At 43.6% G+C, this 18616-nt stretch overlaps 1 protein-coding gene and 1 long non-coding RNA gene across 4 annotated transcripts in view; one reads left to right on the top strand and one right to left on the bottom strand.

Annotated features, from left to right (window-relative positions):
* The window catches only part of LOC123593089, a 179505-nt gene that overhangs the window by 87778 nt on the left and 73111 nt on the right, over positions 1 to 18616 (bottom strand). The window lies entirely within an intron of this gene.
* Positions 4175 to 12075, top strand: FAM205A (family with sequence similarity 205 member A). Its single transcript, XM_045468599.1, has 4 exons — positions 4175 to 5308; positions 6410 to 6449; positions 6997 to 7057; positions 8078 to 12075. The coding sequence occupies exons 1-4, from the start codon at positions 5165 to 5167 to the stop codon at positions 11901 to 11903; spliced, it is 4071 nt and encodes a 1356-aa protein (XP_045324555.1). The 5' UTR covers positions 4175 to 5164; the 3' UTR covers positions 11904 to 12075.

The following is an 18616-nucleotide window of genomic DNA, read 5'->3' as shown; positions in this document are numbered from 1 at the left end:
CTTTCCATACTTTGGCTATCATTGATAATGCTGCTGTAAACATTGGGGTGCATGGACCCCTTCGAATATATATTTTTGTATCTGTTGGGTAAATACCTAATAGTACAATTGCTGGATCATAGGGTAGTTCTATTTTTGTTTTTTTGAGGAACCTCAATACTGTTCTCCAGAGTGTCTGTGCCAGTTTGCATTCCCACCAGCCATACAAGAGGGTTCCCCTTTCTCCACATCCTTGCCAACACCTGTTGTTTCTTGTGTTGTTAACTTTAGCCATTCTGACAAGTATGAGGTGGTACCTCAATGTGTTTTTTATTTATATTTCTCTGATGATGAGTGATGTTGAGCATCTTTTTTTTTTGTACAAGAGTGTTCTTAGAGGCTTTACTCACGATAGTTAGAAACTAGAAGCATCCCTGGTGATCATCAGCTGGCAAATGATAAATAAACTGGCACATTCCTACCATGGCATCCTACTCAGCAGTGAGGAGACACAAACTACTGAAGCACACAACATTTAATGGGGTTGGCAAACCATGGCCTATGGGCTGGCTACCTGTGTTTGTAAACAAAGTTTTATTGGAACAACCAACCCCATTTGTTTATCTAGTGTTGGGCTGTTTTCTGGCCACATCAGCATAATTGAGTAGTTTTGGGAGACTGTATGGCCCCAAAGGCTAAAATATTTCAACTTAGAAATATTAAGGGGATGCTTGGGTGGCTCAGTCAGTTAAGCATTAGACTCTTGATCTCAGTTCAGGTCCTGATCTCAAGGTTTGCGAGTTTGAGCTCTGCATCAGGCTCTGCACTGAAGGTACAGAGCCTACTTGGGATTCTGTCTCTCCCTCTCTTCCCCTCGCCCCCGCTTTGTGTATGTGTGTGTGTGTGTGTGTGTGTGCACGCGCTCTCTTTCTCTCGTTGAGCATCTTTTAATATGTCTGTTAGCCATCTGGATGTCTTCTTTGGAAAAAAGTGTCTATTCATGTTTTTTGCCAATTTCTTTTTTTAAAAAAAATTAATGCTTACTTATTTTTGAGAGAGAGAGAGAGCAAGAGAGCAAGCAGGAGCAGGGGAGGGGCAAAGAGAGAGATGGAGACACAGAATTCAAAGCAGGCTCCAGGCTCTGAGCTGTCAGCACAGAACCCAATGCAGGTCTTGAACTCACGAGCTGTGAGATCATGCATGACCTGAGCCAAAGTTGGACACTTAACCAACTGAGCCACACAAGTACACCTGCCCATTTCTTAACTGGTCTGTTTGATTTTGGGGTGTTGAGTTTGATGGGTTCTTTATAGATTTTGGATACTAACCCTTTATCAGATATGTTGTTTGCAAATACCTACTCCTATTCCACAGGCTGCCTTTTAGTTTTGTTGATTGTTTCCTTTGTTGTGCAGAAACTTTTGTCTTGATGAAGTCCCAATAGTTCATGTTTGCTTTTGTTTCCCTTGCCTTCAGCGAGGTAAGAAGTTGCTCAAGCCAAGGTCAAAGAGGTTGCTCCCTGTGTTCTCCTCTAGATTTTGATGGTTTCTTGTCTCACATTTAGGTCTTTCATCCATTTTGAATTTATTTTTGTGTATAGTGTAAGAAAGTGGTCTGGTAAAACAACTATCTTATATATGTTCAAAGAACTAAAGGAAAACACAGATGAAGAACTAGAGGAAATCAGAAATGAGCAAATGAGAATATCAACAAAGAGATAGAAATCACTTTAAAAAAATTTTTTTAATGATTATTTACTTTTGAGAGAGACAGAACATGAGCATGGGAGGGAGAGAGAGAGATGGAGACAAGGAATTCAAAACAGGCTCCAGACTCTAAGCTGTCAGCACAGAGCCTGACACGGGGCTCAAACTCATGAACCATGAGATCATGACCTTACCCGAAGTTGGATGCTTAACTGACTAAGCCACCTAGGTGCCCCAAGATAGAAATTATTAAAAAAAAAAAAAAAAAGAAAATCTGAACCTGAAAAATACAGTAAGTAAATGGAAAGGTTCACTAGAGGAATTTAATGGCAGATTTGGGCAGGCAGAAGAAAAAATCAGCAGACATAAAGATAGTACATTTGAAATTATCAAGTCTGAGGAGCAGAATGGAAAAATAATGCCTCCCCCCTAAGTTCAGTTCAAAGTTCAGGCAAAAATGTCTACTCTCACCACTTCTATTCAACATTATAGTAAATTTTCTAATCAGTGTAATAAGGTAAAAAAGAGAAATAAATGGCATTCAAATTGGAAAAGAAGATATAAATTTGTCAGACAACATTATCATCATTCTGGAAAATACTAAAGAATTTACTGAGGGGCGCCTGGGTGGCGCAGTCGGTTAAGCGTCCGACTTCAGCCAGGTCACGATCTCGCGGTCCGTGAGTTCGAGCCCCGCGTCGGGCTCTGGGCTGATGGCTCAGAGCCTGGAGCCTGTTTCCGATTCTGTGTCTCCCTCTCTCTCTGCCCCTCCCCCGTTCATGCTCTGTCTTTCTCTGTCCCAAAAATAAATAAACGTTGAAAAAAAAAATTAAAAAAAAAAAGAAAAGAATTTACTGAAAAAAACTATTACAACTAATATGTGAATTTAACAAGATTGCAGGATATAACAAAGATATCCAAACAAACTCTATTTCTACATACTAACAATAAAAATTAGAAATTAAAATTAAAAAGCAATATCACTTATAATAGCATCATAAAATGTGAAATAGGGATAAATGCACAAAATATGTGCAAGACTTGTACGAAATAGTATAAAACACTTTTGAGAGAAATTAAAGCTACCCTAAATAAATGGAAAGATGTACCATATCCATGGATCAGAAGACTTAATATTGTTAACATGTCAATTCACTCACAGGAATTTTTCCTACATGTGTACATAGATTTATAAATATATATGAGGTTTGTGTCAACATTATTATTCAGAACAAAAGACTGTGAATAACTATATATCCATTAATACAGAATTGAAGATGAGTTGTGTTATAGTCATATCAAGGAAGACATTACAGCAGTCATTAACATAATGGTATTATAAGATTATGTATATTATTAAATGAAATAAAAGGGCACCTTTTGGGATGAGCACTGGGTGTTGTATGGAAACCAATTTGACAATAAATTTCATATACTGAAAAAAAATAAATGAAATAAAAGGGGAAACTGTTCATACTACACTTCCATTTGTGAAGAAAAACATAATTCATTTGTTTTTGGCTATGTTAGACTAGTTTGGAAAGATACACAGAAATCTGATAGGAATAACTGGCTTGAGAAGGAAAACTGGGGAATGAGAGACAAGTGTGAGCAAAGACATATTTACTATATACCTTATTCTGTCCACTGAATATATATATATTTTTTTTAAAGTAGATATATATATATATATATATATATATATATATATACTTTTTAAAATACAATTTCAGTGATTAAAATCACTTACATGCACTGGTCCTCCAGCAAGAGACCTCATCCCTGCTACTCTAATCTTTCACCACAGGTCCTCTCCCATCCACCCATCTACACCTCTGCTAGAGATAGACTGCATTTCTTACCACCAAATGCACTCCATAGCCCATTGCTCTGTGTTCTGCATTTGTTTGTAAGTTTCTCTCCCAACTGCAACATGCTCCTTCCCCCACAGCCTGCACTTTTAGACCCAACTCCTATGTCACTTTACCCAGGAGCCCTCTCTGACCACCCTGATCATCACTATGGTTTCTCTCCTCTGAAATGGGATGTTTATAACCTAGGCTTTGCAAATGAGTGTATAGTTCTGATTGTTCTAGATTATTGGCTCCTGTTTTTGTGAATTAGTCTTATCTTGGAAACCAGACAGTTAAGTGTCTGGAGAGCAAGAAGGCAACAATGACTCAAATGTCTTTGTACCTTTGACACTGCCCATCTTAGGGATGAACACAAAGTAAAGGCTCACCATGCCAGCAGAGTGGAGGACTGGATGTTGGAGGAGGGACCAAAATAGCTTCTTCAGAGATTTTGAGCACAGGGGTTTTTTGGCTGTGAGACTGCTGTTACCAGGGTAAGATTCTGAAGGAAATTCAGAAATTCAGTTGTTGGGGAAATATGCCAAAAACCACAGAGGTCAAGCAGGTAGCATATATGTATAAATAAATGGGAAGAGAATAGAAGTGTTGGGCCCTGGGAATGAATTAGAAAACTACTGGCCTGATAAAGGTTTCAAACTTCAGGTTAAAGAAAATAATAACAAACAAAAACAAGCTTCCTTCAGGCAAACTACATATATCCAGAGTAGATGAATAGATTTAATCATGATCAGCAACTAGTTTATCACCTTAAGTCAGAAGTAGCCACTAACTAACCCCTCTCTGCAGGCAGTCATATCCATGAGGAGACAGAATTCTAAAAACAGCTCTAGAAAACCAACTTTTAAGGAGCTCAATAAGTGAATCTCATTAGTATACACTGCCATGGAAGGCAGTGTTTATATCTCTTCCCACCTATCTGTAAGCTTGAGGCCACACAGACTGGGAAGCATTCCTTCCTGCCTCCTACAATCTCATTGAAAGATGTCACCTTGCCCTTTTCCTCCTATAAGCCATGGTCCCCTTCATATACTTCTGATTCTCCATCACCCAATGCCTGTTAATATCAAAGTTCTCCATTCCCAAGCCATAACCAGACTCTGCCCTCCCTAAGCTCATGTGTGCTTCTCAGCTATATTTCCAGTACAGGGAGGGGAGTTAGTGGAGATTCCTCTGTCCCAGCCACTCTTCCTCAAAAGGTGCACTATATCCCTAAACACTCAGAAATTCAGTTGTGGGACAGGTGACCAGATAGTTGTAAACGACAGAGTCAAGACATCAGGCTGGTGTAGGGTGTGCAGACTGAGGACAAAGTGGAGGCATAGACACTGTCTATGAGAAGACACTTTTAGTCCCAGGCTCTGTAACCATTACAGACAACCAGACTCCCTCACCTACAGACTAAATCACCATATACGCTTCCCTAAGTCTTTGACACTGCATGTGCCTTGTGAAACAGAAGGTCTTTGTGATGCAGTCTGGTGGCCTAGTTCCATCATCTATGAGGTGGAGATGACAAGGCATAGCATTAGGAGTCATCAGGCACCAGGACTCTGAATGCCTAGATATAGGGATGGTTGGTCTCCTCATGCTAATGAGGTTTAGACCATGTTGAGAAGTACTTTTGTTCTGTGGGATTTCGAGTATACCTTATATGTCTATGTCTTCATCTTCATCATTCTCCTAATTATCTGGCAAGTAAAAAGGAGTTACCATGGATTAAGGCTGGAACCTCAAAGGAGCTGCTGCCCGGTAGGGAAACGTTATGACCATGATTAAACTAATAAGCCTCAGATAAGCTTTTAAGATCTCAGAGTCTCTCCTTTTACCACCACCACCCCCAATTTTCATACCATGCATTCAGTAACTCTCATGTGGTACTTCTCAGAGACTAAAAATAATTCATTACCAGACCATCCTCCAGTGTAGTCTAGTTGAAATTAAACACCTCTCAATGTGGCTTGGGTTGAGACCTAGATGAAATGGATTCTAAATCCCTGGATCTGACTACCTCCCAAAAAGTGGGATTTTTCTGGTTGGTAGTCTGTATAGGCATTTTTAACACAAATCTGTTGGCTATTATACCTACACACTCTTTAATCTGTCCCACTCTTTCTCTTGCTTCATCATAAACCTCATGCATAACTTGGGAAATAAATGAGAGGTATCGAGTATGGAAAATCCTCAAAATAAATAAGAAGCAAGCAGAGAAGAGAAATGTTGAGGTGAAATGAGTATGGAAAGGGAAGTTAGAAAAGTCAATAAAATATAGACATACATACGGGGCGCCTGGGTGGCGCAGTCGGTTAAGCGTCCGACTTCAGCCAGGTCACGATCTCACGGTCCGTGAGTTCGAGCCCCGCGTCAGGCTCTGGGCTGATGGCTCAGAGCCTGGAGCCTGTTTCCGATTCTGTGTCTCCCTCTCTCTCTGCCCCTCCCCCGTTCATGCTCTGTCTCTCTCTGTCCCAAAAATAAATAAACATTGAAAAAAAAATTAAAAAATATATATATAGACATACATAGAAAGGGATTGGGAAATGTATATTAGCTTTGTCTTATTTTGTTTTTAAAAATTTTTTTAATGTTTATTTTATTTTTGAAAGAGAGACACAGAGCATGAGTGGGGAAGGGGTAGAGAGAGAGGGAAACACAGAAATCTGAAGTAGGCTCTAGGCTGAGATGTCAGCACAGAGCCCAATGCAGGGCTCGAACCCACATACTGTGAGATCATGACCTGAGCTATAGTTGGATGCTTAACTGACTGAGTCACCCAGGTGCCCCAGCTTTGTCTTATTTTAAAGATGACCAAAAAAAAGTGTCCCATCTTCATACTCTTAACATTTTCTCTTTAAGCGTCACCGAAGAGTCAGGATAAGAGATGCAGCATTTAGAGGTAAGGTTCCAACTCTGTTCTGACTCCCCTCACCATGGGCAAAATTCCCTTGATGTGTGTCTCTCTATGACTCTTGGTGCCAGGAGCCAGGTTCTCTAACCACTGAAGGGTCCATTTGCCCTAGCTGACGAATTCTTCCAGATTTTCTTGGGATATCAGAGGCTGGGAATGTTCCAAAATTCACCTTACCCCAGCTCCTGGGAATGATGAATGAGGAATTAGAACAGAAGCCCTTTCCTGTGTCATTTACTAGTTTTACAATCCTATGGAAGTCACTTCATCGATCACTCTGTGATCCATGAAATGGGCATCTGATGATCTTGCCTCACTCACAGTGTGGTTTTGATGATCAAATGAGATTAGGTCCAGGACAGCATGATACAACTGGTTAAGTTGTACACAGACATGCCTGAGAGCATTTACTGTTGGGTTTTCGAATCTCCTCTTACTCAAAGGCCTTCAACTTCCTATAGGACATCCCTTCAACTTCCCATAGGACGCCCCTGTATCCTCTCATTCCTTGTAACATTCTCTCCTGGTTTCTCAGCTAGGAGACTTTCCTGGGAAGAAGCTGAGAAGCCATGGGAGCTGCTCTCTGTCATGAAAAGGTGACCACTTGCTCTTTGCAGTCTCCAAACTCCAGCCTGGCCCATCATCATTTCTGTGCTTGGCCTGGGGAAGGGATGAGGAGAGGGATAATGGCTGGGTGGGAGTAAGACACAAGTGGACACTGAGCACAGTTGAGAGGGTTGCCAGGGCAGAGGGGGACCAGGTGTCTCAGGAGAGAGGAGTCTCCCAGTTCTGCTATGGGCTCAGTTCACAGTGGTCCTGGAGCTCAGGATTTCACTAGTATGTAATTCATTAAAGACTCTACATGAGTTTGCACTCAGCCACAAGACAAGTTATCCAGTCAAGAGAATAGACAAATATGTGCATAACTAAATTCCATTGTCATATTCCCTTTACAGTTACAATCATTCAAGGGCAGACCTGTGGAACCTGTTGACATTACCTCCATGGTTTTGTCTTAGGGGAGGCCAGTTCCTGGGACATCCCTCAGGAAAGAGCCTGTCATCTATCCTCTTCTTAAAGTCCCTAGAGAATGGGACTGGCTCTGAAGGGATGCTATGAACAGGAGCTGGGACACCCCATGGTCTCTGAATTCAGAGTTCCCACAAAGACGTCATTTTTCACAGTTTAGAAATACTGCATATAGGCTGTGGCCTTAACCCCAAAGGAGACTGACTCCAGATTCTCCTGGTCATGTTCTTCATGCTGCCACATCAGCTAAACATTGGTTCCCCTGCTCCCACCCTACACCCTGGTTCCCTTCTCCTAGTTCAGCTTCTCAACACAGGTAAACAGAGAACTCACCCCACCTCCCAGTCTGTCATGGCCCTGTGCTCCCATGGGCTGTCTGAGACCTTGCCCAACAAGGTCCAGGCCCTCAGCCCAGCCCAACATAACTTGCCAATGGCATTTTCCTTGGAGGAAGAGGAGATGAGTAAATACCCTGGGGGTACAAGCCCCAATGTTTCCAGGACTAGGGGAGGGCAATCTCCAAGCCACACACATTCAAAGAGGCAGGTGTCAACCCATCAGTAATGGTTGCCATCTTCCCTTCCCAGCCAGGGCTGGCTTCCTCAGGAGGGAAGTGTGCGACGGCTCCTGTGTGCAGATACCTGCTGCCAAATCTGCAATTCTATGGCTCTGGAGATTCAGCAGTTGCTGGCGGGTGAGAACACCCTGATCTGTCCCCCTTCATCAGAGCCATTGCAGGGGTCCTCTTGCCTAGAGATTTTGTCCATGTCTAATGTGTCTTTAGAACAGAATCTGGACCAATGTTCCCTACACTCCAAAGCACTTGTATATCCATCTGTAACACCCCCAGTGTTGCAATCAATAGATCAGAAATGCTTAACACAGTCAGCTGCCCAGTCGACTGGTACAGCCAGGGTACACAATTACTGGGCTGAACACCACCAGCTGGGGCAAGGATTTCAAATAACTGGGGTGCCTAGGGGCCAAGAGACTATGTCTTCCTCAAGACTTGAGGAGGCTAGGTTAACAGTGAACCAGCAGGAGATGATGCAGAGCACCCCCAATCATGTCTATGGGAACCAAGGACAGCAGCCCTTGAATTCGCAGGTCACTCTGCACACCCTAAACCATGAATTCACTACCCAGACACACCCTATGGCCTTACATATGGTTACTGTCCTCCCTGCCAACCTGCCATTCCTCAGTCCTGAAGTCCTGAGGCTTCTTGAGGTACATGTGAAAAAATGGATGCATTTCCAGAGATGGGGGCTTCCCAGACGTGTGGAGGAGTCCCTAAGGCAGCTTATGCCAAACCCGCCATTCTTTTGCCAACGTGTAAATGACCAACCAGCTTCTTTCATCCCAAATGATACTTCTAAGTTCTCTGTTGAAAAACTGGGGACCTATTCCTACCAGAACTGGGGTCCATTTATGGGCAGCCAGCCCACCCAGGCCTTCTGGGTTTCTGAATGGTCCACTATGGACCCAGAACAAAGACACCACCACCAGCAAATCCCAAACCATATGGCTCTGGCTTTGCTGTCTCCAGCCCTTAAAGAATCACATCGTCTCTATCCACATCCTGGGCACCAGGCTCATGACTCAGTGGCCCATCTGCAGCAGAAATACAGCCAGCTATTCTGTGGCCATCCTTCTCTGCACAGTGAGTCCCTGGTCAACACATTAATAGGTTCTCAAAACTGCTCCACAAATGGGAGCATATCCCAGCACCCCCTGAAGGATGCTCTTCTCTTCAAGGAACTCTCTGTCCTCCCCCTGCTGCCTAAAACTGTACCCCAATCAGTCCCACCCTCTTCCCCATCTTCCCCAAATTGGGTCACTCCATCTGATTACCAACAAGCTCAGATCAGTGTTCCATTATTGACGCTGGCTGAGTGTGATGCCTTGGAGTGGCACCTGCTGCAGAAGCAGCTCCAGCTTCAGTGGGGTTTGCCAGCGGTTTTCCAGAGACCTCAGCACAGCCAGAGCCCCATACAGTATAGGCCCTGTGGCAAAGCCCAGTCTCCAGAGACAGTGAAAAGTTTTTGGCCAGTGAAGCCCATCACAGTCCTCACTAGGAAACTACTCTTCTTTCCGGAACATGCCCGGAGGCTGCTGGAATTCCATCTCCAGAGGCAGTTGATTCACCATCGTTGGGGCCTGCCCCAAAAGATCCAGGAGTCCATCCAGTTGCTCCTGTCCCCCACTGATCAGTCAACTCTGTCCTGGAGTAGCACAGCCCTAGCCAACATGAGTGCTCCCCAACCTACAGCCCTAGAAACTACTGGGGCCGGTGACCCATTCTCACCCTTCACAGACCCAGTGTCAGTCCCCATGCCACACTTTTTTGACCAGGCCAAGGCAATATTACAGAGCCACATCAACTCCAAATGTGGGCAGATCCACCAGGGCAAGGTCCCTGCTTGTGTATACAGCTCTTGGCAGTACATAATTCCTGGGGACCTGCAAGTGGCTCCCTTAACCTGCATCCCAGAAAGCAAGCCCTTGGAGCTGCAGGCAGCAACTGACCCTGCCCCACAAGAGAAAGCTATACCCTGGATGCCAATGGCCCTTGACCAACAGCAACAAGCCTCACGAGATGCTGTCACTGAACACCCTAAGCTGTCCCAAGCCCTGTCTGAGAGAGCCATTGAGAAACTGGAGACGACTTTGCGGCACAAGTATCTGGCCTTCTTGTCAGGGCTGCCTGCTCTTTATTATGTGGCTCTTTCTAGGGCCATGGGACCAGCAATCACTACCCAAGATGTGATCACAGGAATGGTGCCTGGATCTGGAAAATTCCCAACTGAACCTCTGACTCAGATGATCTCATCTGAAGAGAAATGTCTGAGTCTTGGGCCATGCTTTCAAGATGCCAACAACACTTGTGCAAACATTGCAGATGAGTTCCAGGCTGAAGGGCAGGTAGAAGAAGATGCCAACAACACCTGTGCAAACACTGCAGATGAGTTCCAGGCTGAAAAGCAGGTAGAAGGAATGATTGAGACAGTGCATCTAGAAAGCCAGACAGAGACTTCTGGGCCCTACACACTCAAGAAACCCATCTTGGCCAAATTAAATTTCCATCTAAGAAAGAAGATCCTAGAGATACAACTGGGAATTCCCATAAAGGCAAGGAAGTCCAGAGAACAAACTATAGCAATCCCAGAGAACACAACCACACAGGAGTCTCCAGGGAATCTGAACAACCAAGGGAAAACATTGCTCCAGGATCTCCCCACCCCACCAGATGTTCCTCGTGCCCCAGATCCAGAATGGCTCCACCTTAAAGAACAGCTGGCCATTGACTTAAAGGCAGTGCAGCAGAACCAGAAGCAACCTAGTTCCAGAGCAGTACCCCATGGTTCTGCCCACTGGGCCTCTAAGATCTCACAACCCAGTGGCGACATGACAGAGGCCCAGGTACTTTGTGTTCAGCTTGAGGCCAGTGTGAACAGCCCCAGCCTGGAGGAACCCTGGAGCCCTGATCCCCAAAGCCCCAGCAAGAGCAAAGACTCAGCCCAAGTTCCCATGCTGGCAGAAAAGAGAAAGGACCCAGGGAAACCCAAATTGGCAGGGGACCATGGAGAAGGGGATGACGGGCTTGCGCACTGCTCTACAAGAGAAATAAGCCATCCTGATGCAGCCCAGAGGCCAGAAGGGACGAACAGGACACCATGCAGTCCCTGGCAACAAAGCCATAGCTTTCATCTTGATGCTTTCTGTGAACATAGTACCCAGCACCCTCAGATTAAGCTTCCAGAGCCACCTCCAAGAATCCCCAGGGGGAAGGAATCTAAGAAGAATGACCTGCAGGACAGTCAAACCAAGCTCAATGTCCTTCTCAAACCAGCAATGATTTCTAAGAATGCCCAGCCTATGGTGCCCCAGGCATCAAAGGGCCAGTCTATCCTGGGCCAACTCATTCAGGGCAAGCCTTTGCAGGGCCAAACTTTGAAAGGTCAAGTTTTTCAGCGGCAGGTGATGCCAGTCCATACTAATAAGAGGCCCAGCCTTACAGAATCTGGCTTGAGAAGTAAGATGAAATCCTTTCTGCACTGTTTTAACACCAAGACAAAAGGCAAAGGGCATGAGGAATCCATGTTCTTTACAGCTGCGAAGGCAGCCAATACCAGAAGAGAAAATGTAGAAAAGAGCCTGGCTCCAGCCAAAAGTCCCACAGGGCGAACCAAGACAGAGAAAACAGGAGGGGACTCCAAGGCCCAATCTTCCCCCACTGAGAAGCAGGTGTGCCTGGCCTTCTTGGATGGTCTCCATTCCCCAGACAGTAAACTCCGGCACCGCTCCCACTCCCAGCAACTCCACTCTGCCTCAGTCCTGAGCCACCCCCGCCACTGCCCTCGGCACTGTCCCATAGTGGCTTTTGCTACCCAACCAGGGAACTTGCCCTAGGTCTCAACTCTCAACTCAGAGGGAAACGTTGGTCTGCTCAAGAAGACCCAAAACAATCAAGACTTTGTAGGCTCCCCAACATCTGCACCCCTTGAAGAAGACTGCTGTCATTTTCATTAATGTGCAGGTGGGGAAGAACGCCACTGAAATACACTCTGTATCTATAAGCAAAGAATTGTCTGTCTCCTCCTCCTCTCCACTGTAGTGTGTTAAGGGAAGGCAGGAGTGGGGGGGAGGGGGAGGCTAAAATGCCCTTTTCATCTAGGGAAGAAGCTTTAACCCACACTTAAGCTGGGTCAACATTCCAAATAACTCCTCCCAGCCCACCCTGGACTGTGGATAAAGAGACAAGCGGTTGAGGCACCTGGGTGGCTCAGTCGGTTAAGCAACTGAATTGTTTTTGGCTCAGGTCATGATCCCAGGGTCATAGGATCCGCACTGAGTGTGGAACCCGCTTAAGATTCTCTCTCTCTCTCTCTAAAAAAAAAAAAAAAAAAAAAAGCGGGGGTGGAGACTTGGGCAGAGAATGAAGGTAAGGTAAATAAAGATCAGGCTTGGGGGTGCCCGGATGGCTCAGTTGGTTAAGCATCTGACATTGGTCAGGTCATGATCTCACAGTTCTGGGTTTGAGCCCCATGTCAGGCTCTGTGCTGAGAGAACAGTAGAGCCTGGAGCCTATTTCGGATTCTGTGTCTCCCTCTCTCTCTGCCCCTCCCCCACTCACACTCTGTTTCTCCCTGTCTCTCAAAAATAAAATAAAATAAAAAATAAAGATGAGGCTTGAATTCTATCATGGGTTCTCATGGTGTCCTTGGACCCAGAGGAGTAATGTGGACATGAGGATAGTAGTGACAAGGAGTGGCTAGGAATCCCACAGGCAGAATTCATTGATGACTTCTATATATGCCCACAGTCTTCAGGGGTGGTTTTTAGAGCAGTACCATAGTGCTCCAAACTTGAAGAGGTACTTTGTGTTTATCAAAAGCACAAGTTCCCTGTTGGTTATTAGTGATGAGTGACTGCATCAGCTGGCATTCAGATCAACATGCAAAAGGGCTCCCCTTTCTCCATGTCTTTGCCAACATCTGTTGTTTCCTGAATTGTTAATTTTAGTCATTCTGACAGGTGTGAGGTGGTATCTCATTGTGGTTTTGATGTGTATTTCCCTGATGATGAGTGATGTTAGCCATCTGGATGTGTCCTTTGGAAAAATGTCTATTCGTGTCTTCTGCCCATTTCTTAACTGGATTATTTGTTGTTGGGTGTTGAGTTTGATAAGTTCTTTATAGATTTTAGATACTAGCCCTTATCCAATATGTCATCATTTGCAAATATCTTCTCCCATTGCATCAGTTGCCTTTCAGTTTTGTTGATTATTTCCTTCACTGTGCAGAAGCTTTTTATCTTGATGAGGTCCCAAAAGTTCATTTTTGCTTTTGTTTCCCTTGCCTCTGGAGACATGTCTAGTAAGAAGCTGCTGTAGCTGAGGTCAAAGAGACTGTACTGCTGCAACTGCACTACTAGGTATTTATCCAAAGGATATAAAAATGCTGATTGAAGGGGCACATGCACCCCAATGTTTATAGCAGCACTATCAACAATAGCCAATGGGGCGCCTGGGTGGCGCAGTCGGTTAAGCGTCCGACTTCAGCCAGGTCACGATCTCGCGGTCCGTGAGTTCGAGCCCCGCGTCAGGCTCTGGCCTGATGGCTCAGAGCCTGGAGCCTGTTTCTGATTCTGTGTCTCCCTCTCTCTCCGCCCCTCCCCCGTTCATGCTCTGTCTCTCTCTGTCCCAAAAATAAATAAACGTTGGAAAAAAAAAAAAAAACAATAGCCAAATTATGGAAAGAGCCCAAACGTCCATCAACTGATGAATGGATAAAGAAGACATGGTGTGTGTGTGTGTGTGTGTGTGTGTGTGTGTGTGTACTGGAATGTTACTTGGTGATCAAAAATAATGAAATCTTGCCATTTGCAACAACATGGACGGAACTACAGTGTATTATGCTAAGTGAAATAAGTCAGTCAGAGAAAGACAAATATGATTTCACTCATGTGTGGAATTTAAGAAACAAAACGGATGAATGGGGAAGGGAAGGAAAAATGAAATGAGATAAAAATAGGGCAGCAAACCATAAAAGACTCTTAAATATAGAGAAAAACTGAGGGTTGCTGGAGGGGAGGTGAGTGGTGGGATGGGCTAAATGGGTAATGGGTATTAAGGAGGGCACTTGCTGGGATGAGCCCCAGGGTTATATGTAAGCGATGAATCACTAAATTCAGCTCCTAAAACCAGTACTATACTAGATGTTAACTAATTTGAATTTAAATTTAAAAAAATTAGTTAATAAAGCACATAGCTAATATGATAGGATGTCAAAAGCAAATGATAGAATCTCTCCTCCTCTGCTCCCTGTTAGTTATTAATAAGATCTTTCTGGAGAACTCACCTCAGAAGCTGCTGTAGCTCTCTTACCTATATCCCGCCTCCACTGCCTGCTAGTTGCAAGGAATGAGTGATTCCTGGAATGAAGATCACAGTAGGACATGAAGAGGGGCTTGTCTCCCACTTCTAAAGGCTGGCAGGGAGAGAATCAGGAAGGGGAAGCATGTAAATGGAGGTCTGAGTACCTGGGACAGAAGCTGACATGTTCCTGACCAGGACATGAAAAGAGAGCAAAGCCAATTTGTTTTGCCCTCAAAAGAGCCTAGAACCAGGAAGCTAACCCAAAGTTCGAGGGCTTTGGGGGGAAGTAAGTAAGTAAATCTGGGCTTTAATCTGCTTGTCTTAGTGTGATTAACAGAGGTTGGCTGAGTGTTGACACTGCTGGGAAAGAACCACAAACACAAGATTTTTCTAAACACATCCAATCCTGTCAAGTACTGCCAGCAGCTTGTACCCAGCCATACTGTTATGTCTCATTTCTATACCACCTACACCTGCAATCCTTCCCCATGTTCCTCCTTTCCACCAGCCTTGCCTTCCTGAATACATATACACATATATATGTGTATATATGTACATGTTTTTAAATTTTTTATTTGTTTGAGAGAGAGAGTGAGCAGGGGAGAGGGGCGGAGAGAGAGAGAGAGAGAGAGAGAGAGAAACCCAAGCAGGTTCTGCACTGTTGGAGCAGGGGGCTCGAACTCACGAACCATGAGATCATGACCTGAGCTGAAACCAAGAGTTGGACACTTAACCAAATGAGCCACCCAGGCACCCCTATATATGTATATTTTTATATGTTTCATGAATATTGTATGGTGTTGAACTCAGCTGTATACTCTCCCGGGATCTGCCTGGTGTCTTCCCCACTCTTGTCCTCTCCCCAGACAAAGACAGCATCAATTAGCCTACCCACCCCAGCCCTTGGTGTCTGTCATCATTCCACATTTCTTCATTATTCCCCCTGCATTTCAGAAAGCACCAGAACCACTCAATTTGATTGCCAACAACAATAACATAACACTTTTAATAAGACTTTTGAAAAGTGTTCTGTTCCATTAAATAGTCATGAAAAGTGGCCAGGGATCTAGATCTAGAATTTAATGCCACACATGAGGTCTTTACCAGATAAGCTGCTCAGCACTGAAGAGGGACTGTAGCCCCTTTGGTCTTTCTGGAATGTCCAATAATTTGCACTTCATAGTAATATCTGTTTGTCATTGATGGAAAGATAACATGGAATTCTCTGAAACCCTTGGAACCTCCCAAGAGGGATACTGAGAGGCAAGCTGAGATCTGTGAGCAGCTGCTAAGAAATGCAAGCCCCTCCAAACCATATCTTGTCTACACACTCCCTCACACATAGATTAAATGAAGTTTCTCCTACAGACCTGTTTTAAGAGGCCTCTCCAATAAACTCGCCATTCTAAGACATTACTAGAGTTCTTTCCTGCCTCCTGTTGTATCAACCTGCACTCCTACCCCAACTCCCAGCACCATCAGCAGCCTCTATAGCCCTGGCCAGAAAGTGGATGTCTTAACAGTGGCCATCAGATTCATATTCCCTAACCACCTAAGGAGGCATGAACGGACCTGTCCTACCTTCTCCCATAAACTGGGCTGGGGCAGGTATTGGTGTCCCTGGAAGAAAGACTGGAATCCTTGCCCTTAAGGAAGCTACATCAGAGTAGCATAGCTGAAGATTGTTCTTATTCCATTCAATATAAGGTTAAGTATGAATAAAAGATTTCCACTTTCAGAAGGAAACTTCTGGCTGAAATGACCAGAGAATGATCTCAGAGAAAGATGATAAACATGAATAAAGGGCAACAAAACTACAACACAAAGAAAACATTACAAAATTGTTTTTACAATGTTTAAGCCAAATCTATGACCCTTGGAGAGGATGAAGAGTTTTAAGGGCAAAGTCACAAGAATGAAATGTGAAAAAAATTAGAGTTAGAATCCTCTGACATTTGACAAGTTACTTAACATTTCTGAGTCCTAATTTCTTCATCTGGGAAAGGGGAATAACTGTACATCCATATCCCAAACCTCAATTACTATTAATGTACTGCTGATTCCCAAAGCCGCTTTGTTGCTCTAGTCTTTCCTCTGAGCTCCAACTAAATAGGCAATAGATAGGAAAACGCTCTATCTTGCCCCAAAGACAATGCAAATTAATTAAAAGTTTCCAAACACCCTCTACCTCACCAAACTGCTTTCTAATGTCAGAGAATGGTATTACTATACCATTTTTTTCAGACCAGGTATATCACTATACCTTTTTGTTCAGACCATATATCAAGTCAGTAACTGGGTTCTAATTTTGACACCTCTCAAGTTGGCCCCTTTCCTCTATTGTTACTGCCTCTGCTTATAGTTCAGTTTCTCATCCTTTCTTTCTTAAAAAAGTATAATAGTATCTCATATCCCCAGGGCATAGGACAGTGGCTGGTGCATGGTAATACTTTAATAGACTTGAATTCAAAGTCTGGCCTGAGGAAGCAGATTAATTATTACATTAATGTGATGACTGCTATGGTGTATGGGGTCCTGCCACAGGAGGAAGTACTCAGCTGATGAGGACCCTAGGGTCACATAAAAGGGTCACAATAAAAATGACCTTGAAAGGCATCTTGCATAACAATTAAAATAATTTGAGTACTCACTATGTGCCAGGAACGATTGCAGGCAAAACAATCACCAAGACACAGGCCTTGCCTCCATGGAGATCATTACTTAATGGGGTAGACAGTCTCATGTATCCAAATTGTCTAATCAACATATACATATGAATGTCCAATATTAACCTCAAAAGTGAAATCCTGATTCCCTCCCCCCTTGCCACCACACAATCACACATACCAGACCTATTTCAATCACAGTATTTCCCACATCAGTTAATGGTACCTCCTTTTCGCCCATTGTTCAGGCCAAAAACATTGGTGTCATTTTGATTTTTTATCTCTAACAATGTCTCTCCAATCCATCAGAAAATCTTGTCGCTACCTTTAAAATAAATCTAGTACATAACCACTTTGCACTCCCTTTGTTTCTAGTTATTGTAGTAGTATTGTAACTAACCCCTCTGATTCTTCCTGAGACCCTTCCACAGAAACCCAATGGTCCTCAGAGAAAGTCCTTGCTACAGATGATTGATTGACTGATAGACTGATATATGTAAAACCATGAGATTAGATAAGATCACCAAGGAAATGAATGAAATTAAGAAAAAAACCCTAAGGATTGGGCTCTGGGACATTCTAACAGTAAGAAATTGGAGGGGAAAAAAAGGATCCAGTAAGAGAGAAGACTGAGAAGCAGTAGCCAGGGAGGAAGGTGGGAAAAGCAGAAAAGTGTTGTATACCATAAGCCAAGAGAGGAAAAGTACTGCAAGGAGAAAGTGAGCAACTGAATGAAAAGTTGTGAACTGGCCAAAGAAAATGAGGACTCAGAATTGACCATTAGATTCAGCAACATAGAAATCATTCATGCCTTGAGAAGAATAGACTCTTGTGAATGATGGATGTGAAGGCATGACTGGGATGGATTCAAGAAAAAATGGAAGGAAAACAAATGGTGACAGCAAGTGTAATCAGTTCTTTAAAGTAAGTTTGTTTCACAGAGATGCAGAAAAATGGGGAAATAGAAAGTGGGACCCAAAGAGGACTTTTTTTAAAAAGGTGAGAGACATCAATAACAACAACAAAATCTGATTTAATGGCCAAATTATGGAAACTGCCCAAGTGTCCATCAGCTGATTAATGGATAAAGAACATGTGGTATATACATACAATTACTCAGCCATAAAAAAGAATGAAATCTTGCCATTTGCAATGACATGGGTGGAGCTACACAGTATTATGCTAAGTGAAATAAGTCACAGAAAGCCAAATTCCATATGATTTCACTCATTTGTGGAATTTAAGAAAGCAAAAGGAAAAAAACAGGCAAACCAAGAAACAGACTCTTAACTAGAGAAAACAAACTGATGGTTACCAGAGGGCAGGTGGGTGGAGGGAAAGGTGAAATAGGTGATGGGGATTAAGGAGTACATTTGTTGTGATGAGCACTGGGTGTTGTACGAAGTGTTGCATCACCATATTGTACACCTGAAACTAATATTACACTGTATGTTAACTAACTAGAACTAAATAGAACTAACTAGAACTTAAATAATTTAAATAAAATAAAAATGCACAGAGGAACTACTTAGACATTTTTTCCAAATAAGACATTTGAATGGCAAACAGGTACATGAAAA

Source organism: Leopardus geoffroyi, chromosome D4 (assembly GCF_018350155.1).
Source record: "Leopardus geoffroyi isolate Oge1 chromosome D4, O.geoffroyi_Oge1_pat1.0, whole genome shotgun sequence".
NCBI classification, from domain to species: domain Eukaryota; kingdom Metazoa; phylum Chordata; class Mammalia; order Carnivora; family Felidae; genus Leopardus; species Leopardus geoffroyi.
Note: the sequence above shows the minus strand (reverse complement) of the source record. Positions and strands in the feature narration are given on the sequence as shown.

Bases quoted from the DNA above. Each gene is read 5' to 3' on its own strand.
- FAM205A (XM_045468599.1), top strand. From the start codon at position 5,165: ATGTTGAGAAGTACTTTTGTTCTGTGGGATTTCGAGTATACCTTATAT. The intron at 6,450-6,996 runs GTAAGGTTCCAA...CTGGTTTCTCAG, and splicing joins AAGAGATGCAGCATTTAGAG to CTAGGAGACTTTCCTGGGAA. The intron at 7,058-8,077 runs GTGACCACTTGC...TTCCCTTCCCAG, and splicing joins CTGCTCTCTGTCATGAAAAG to CCAGGGCTGGCTTCCTCAGG.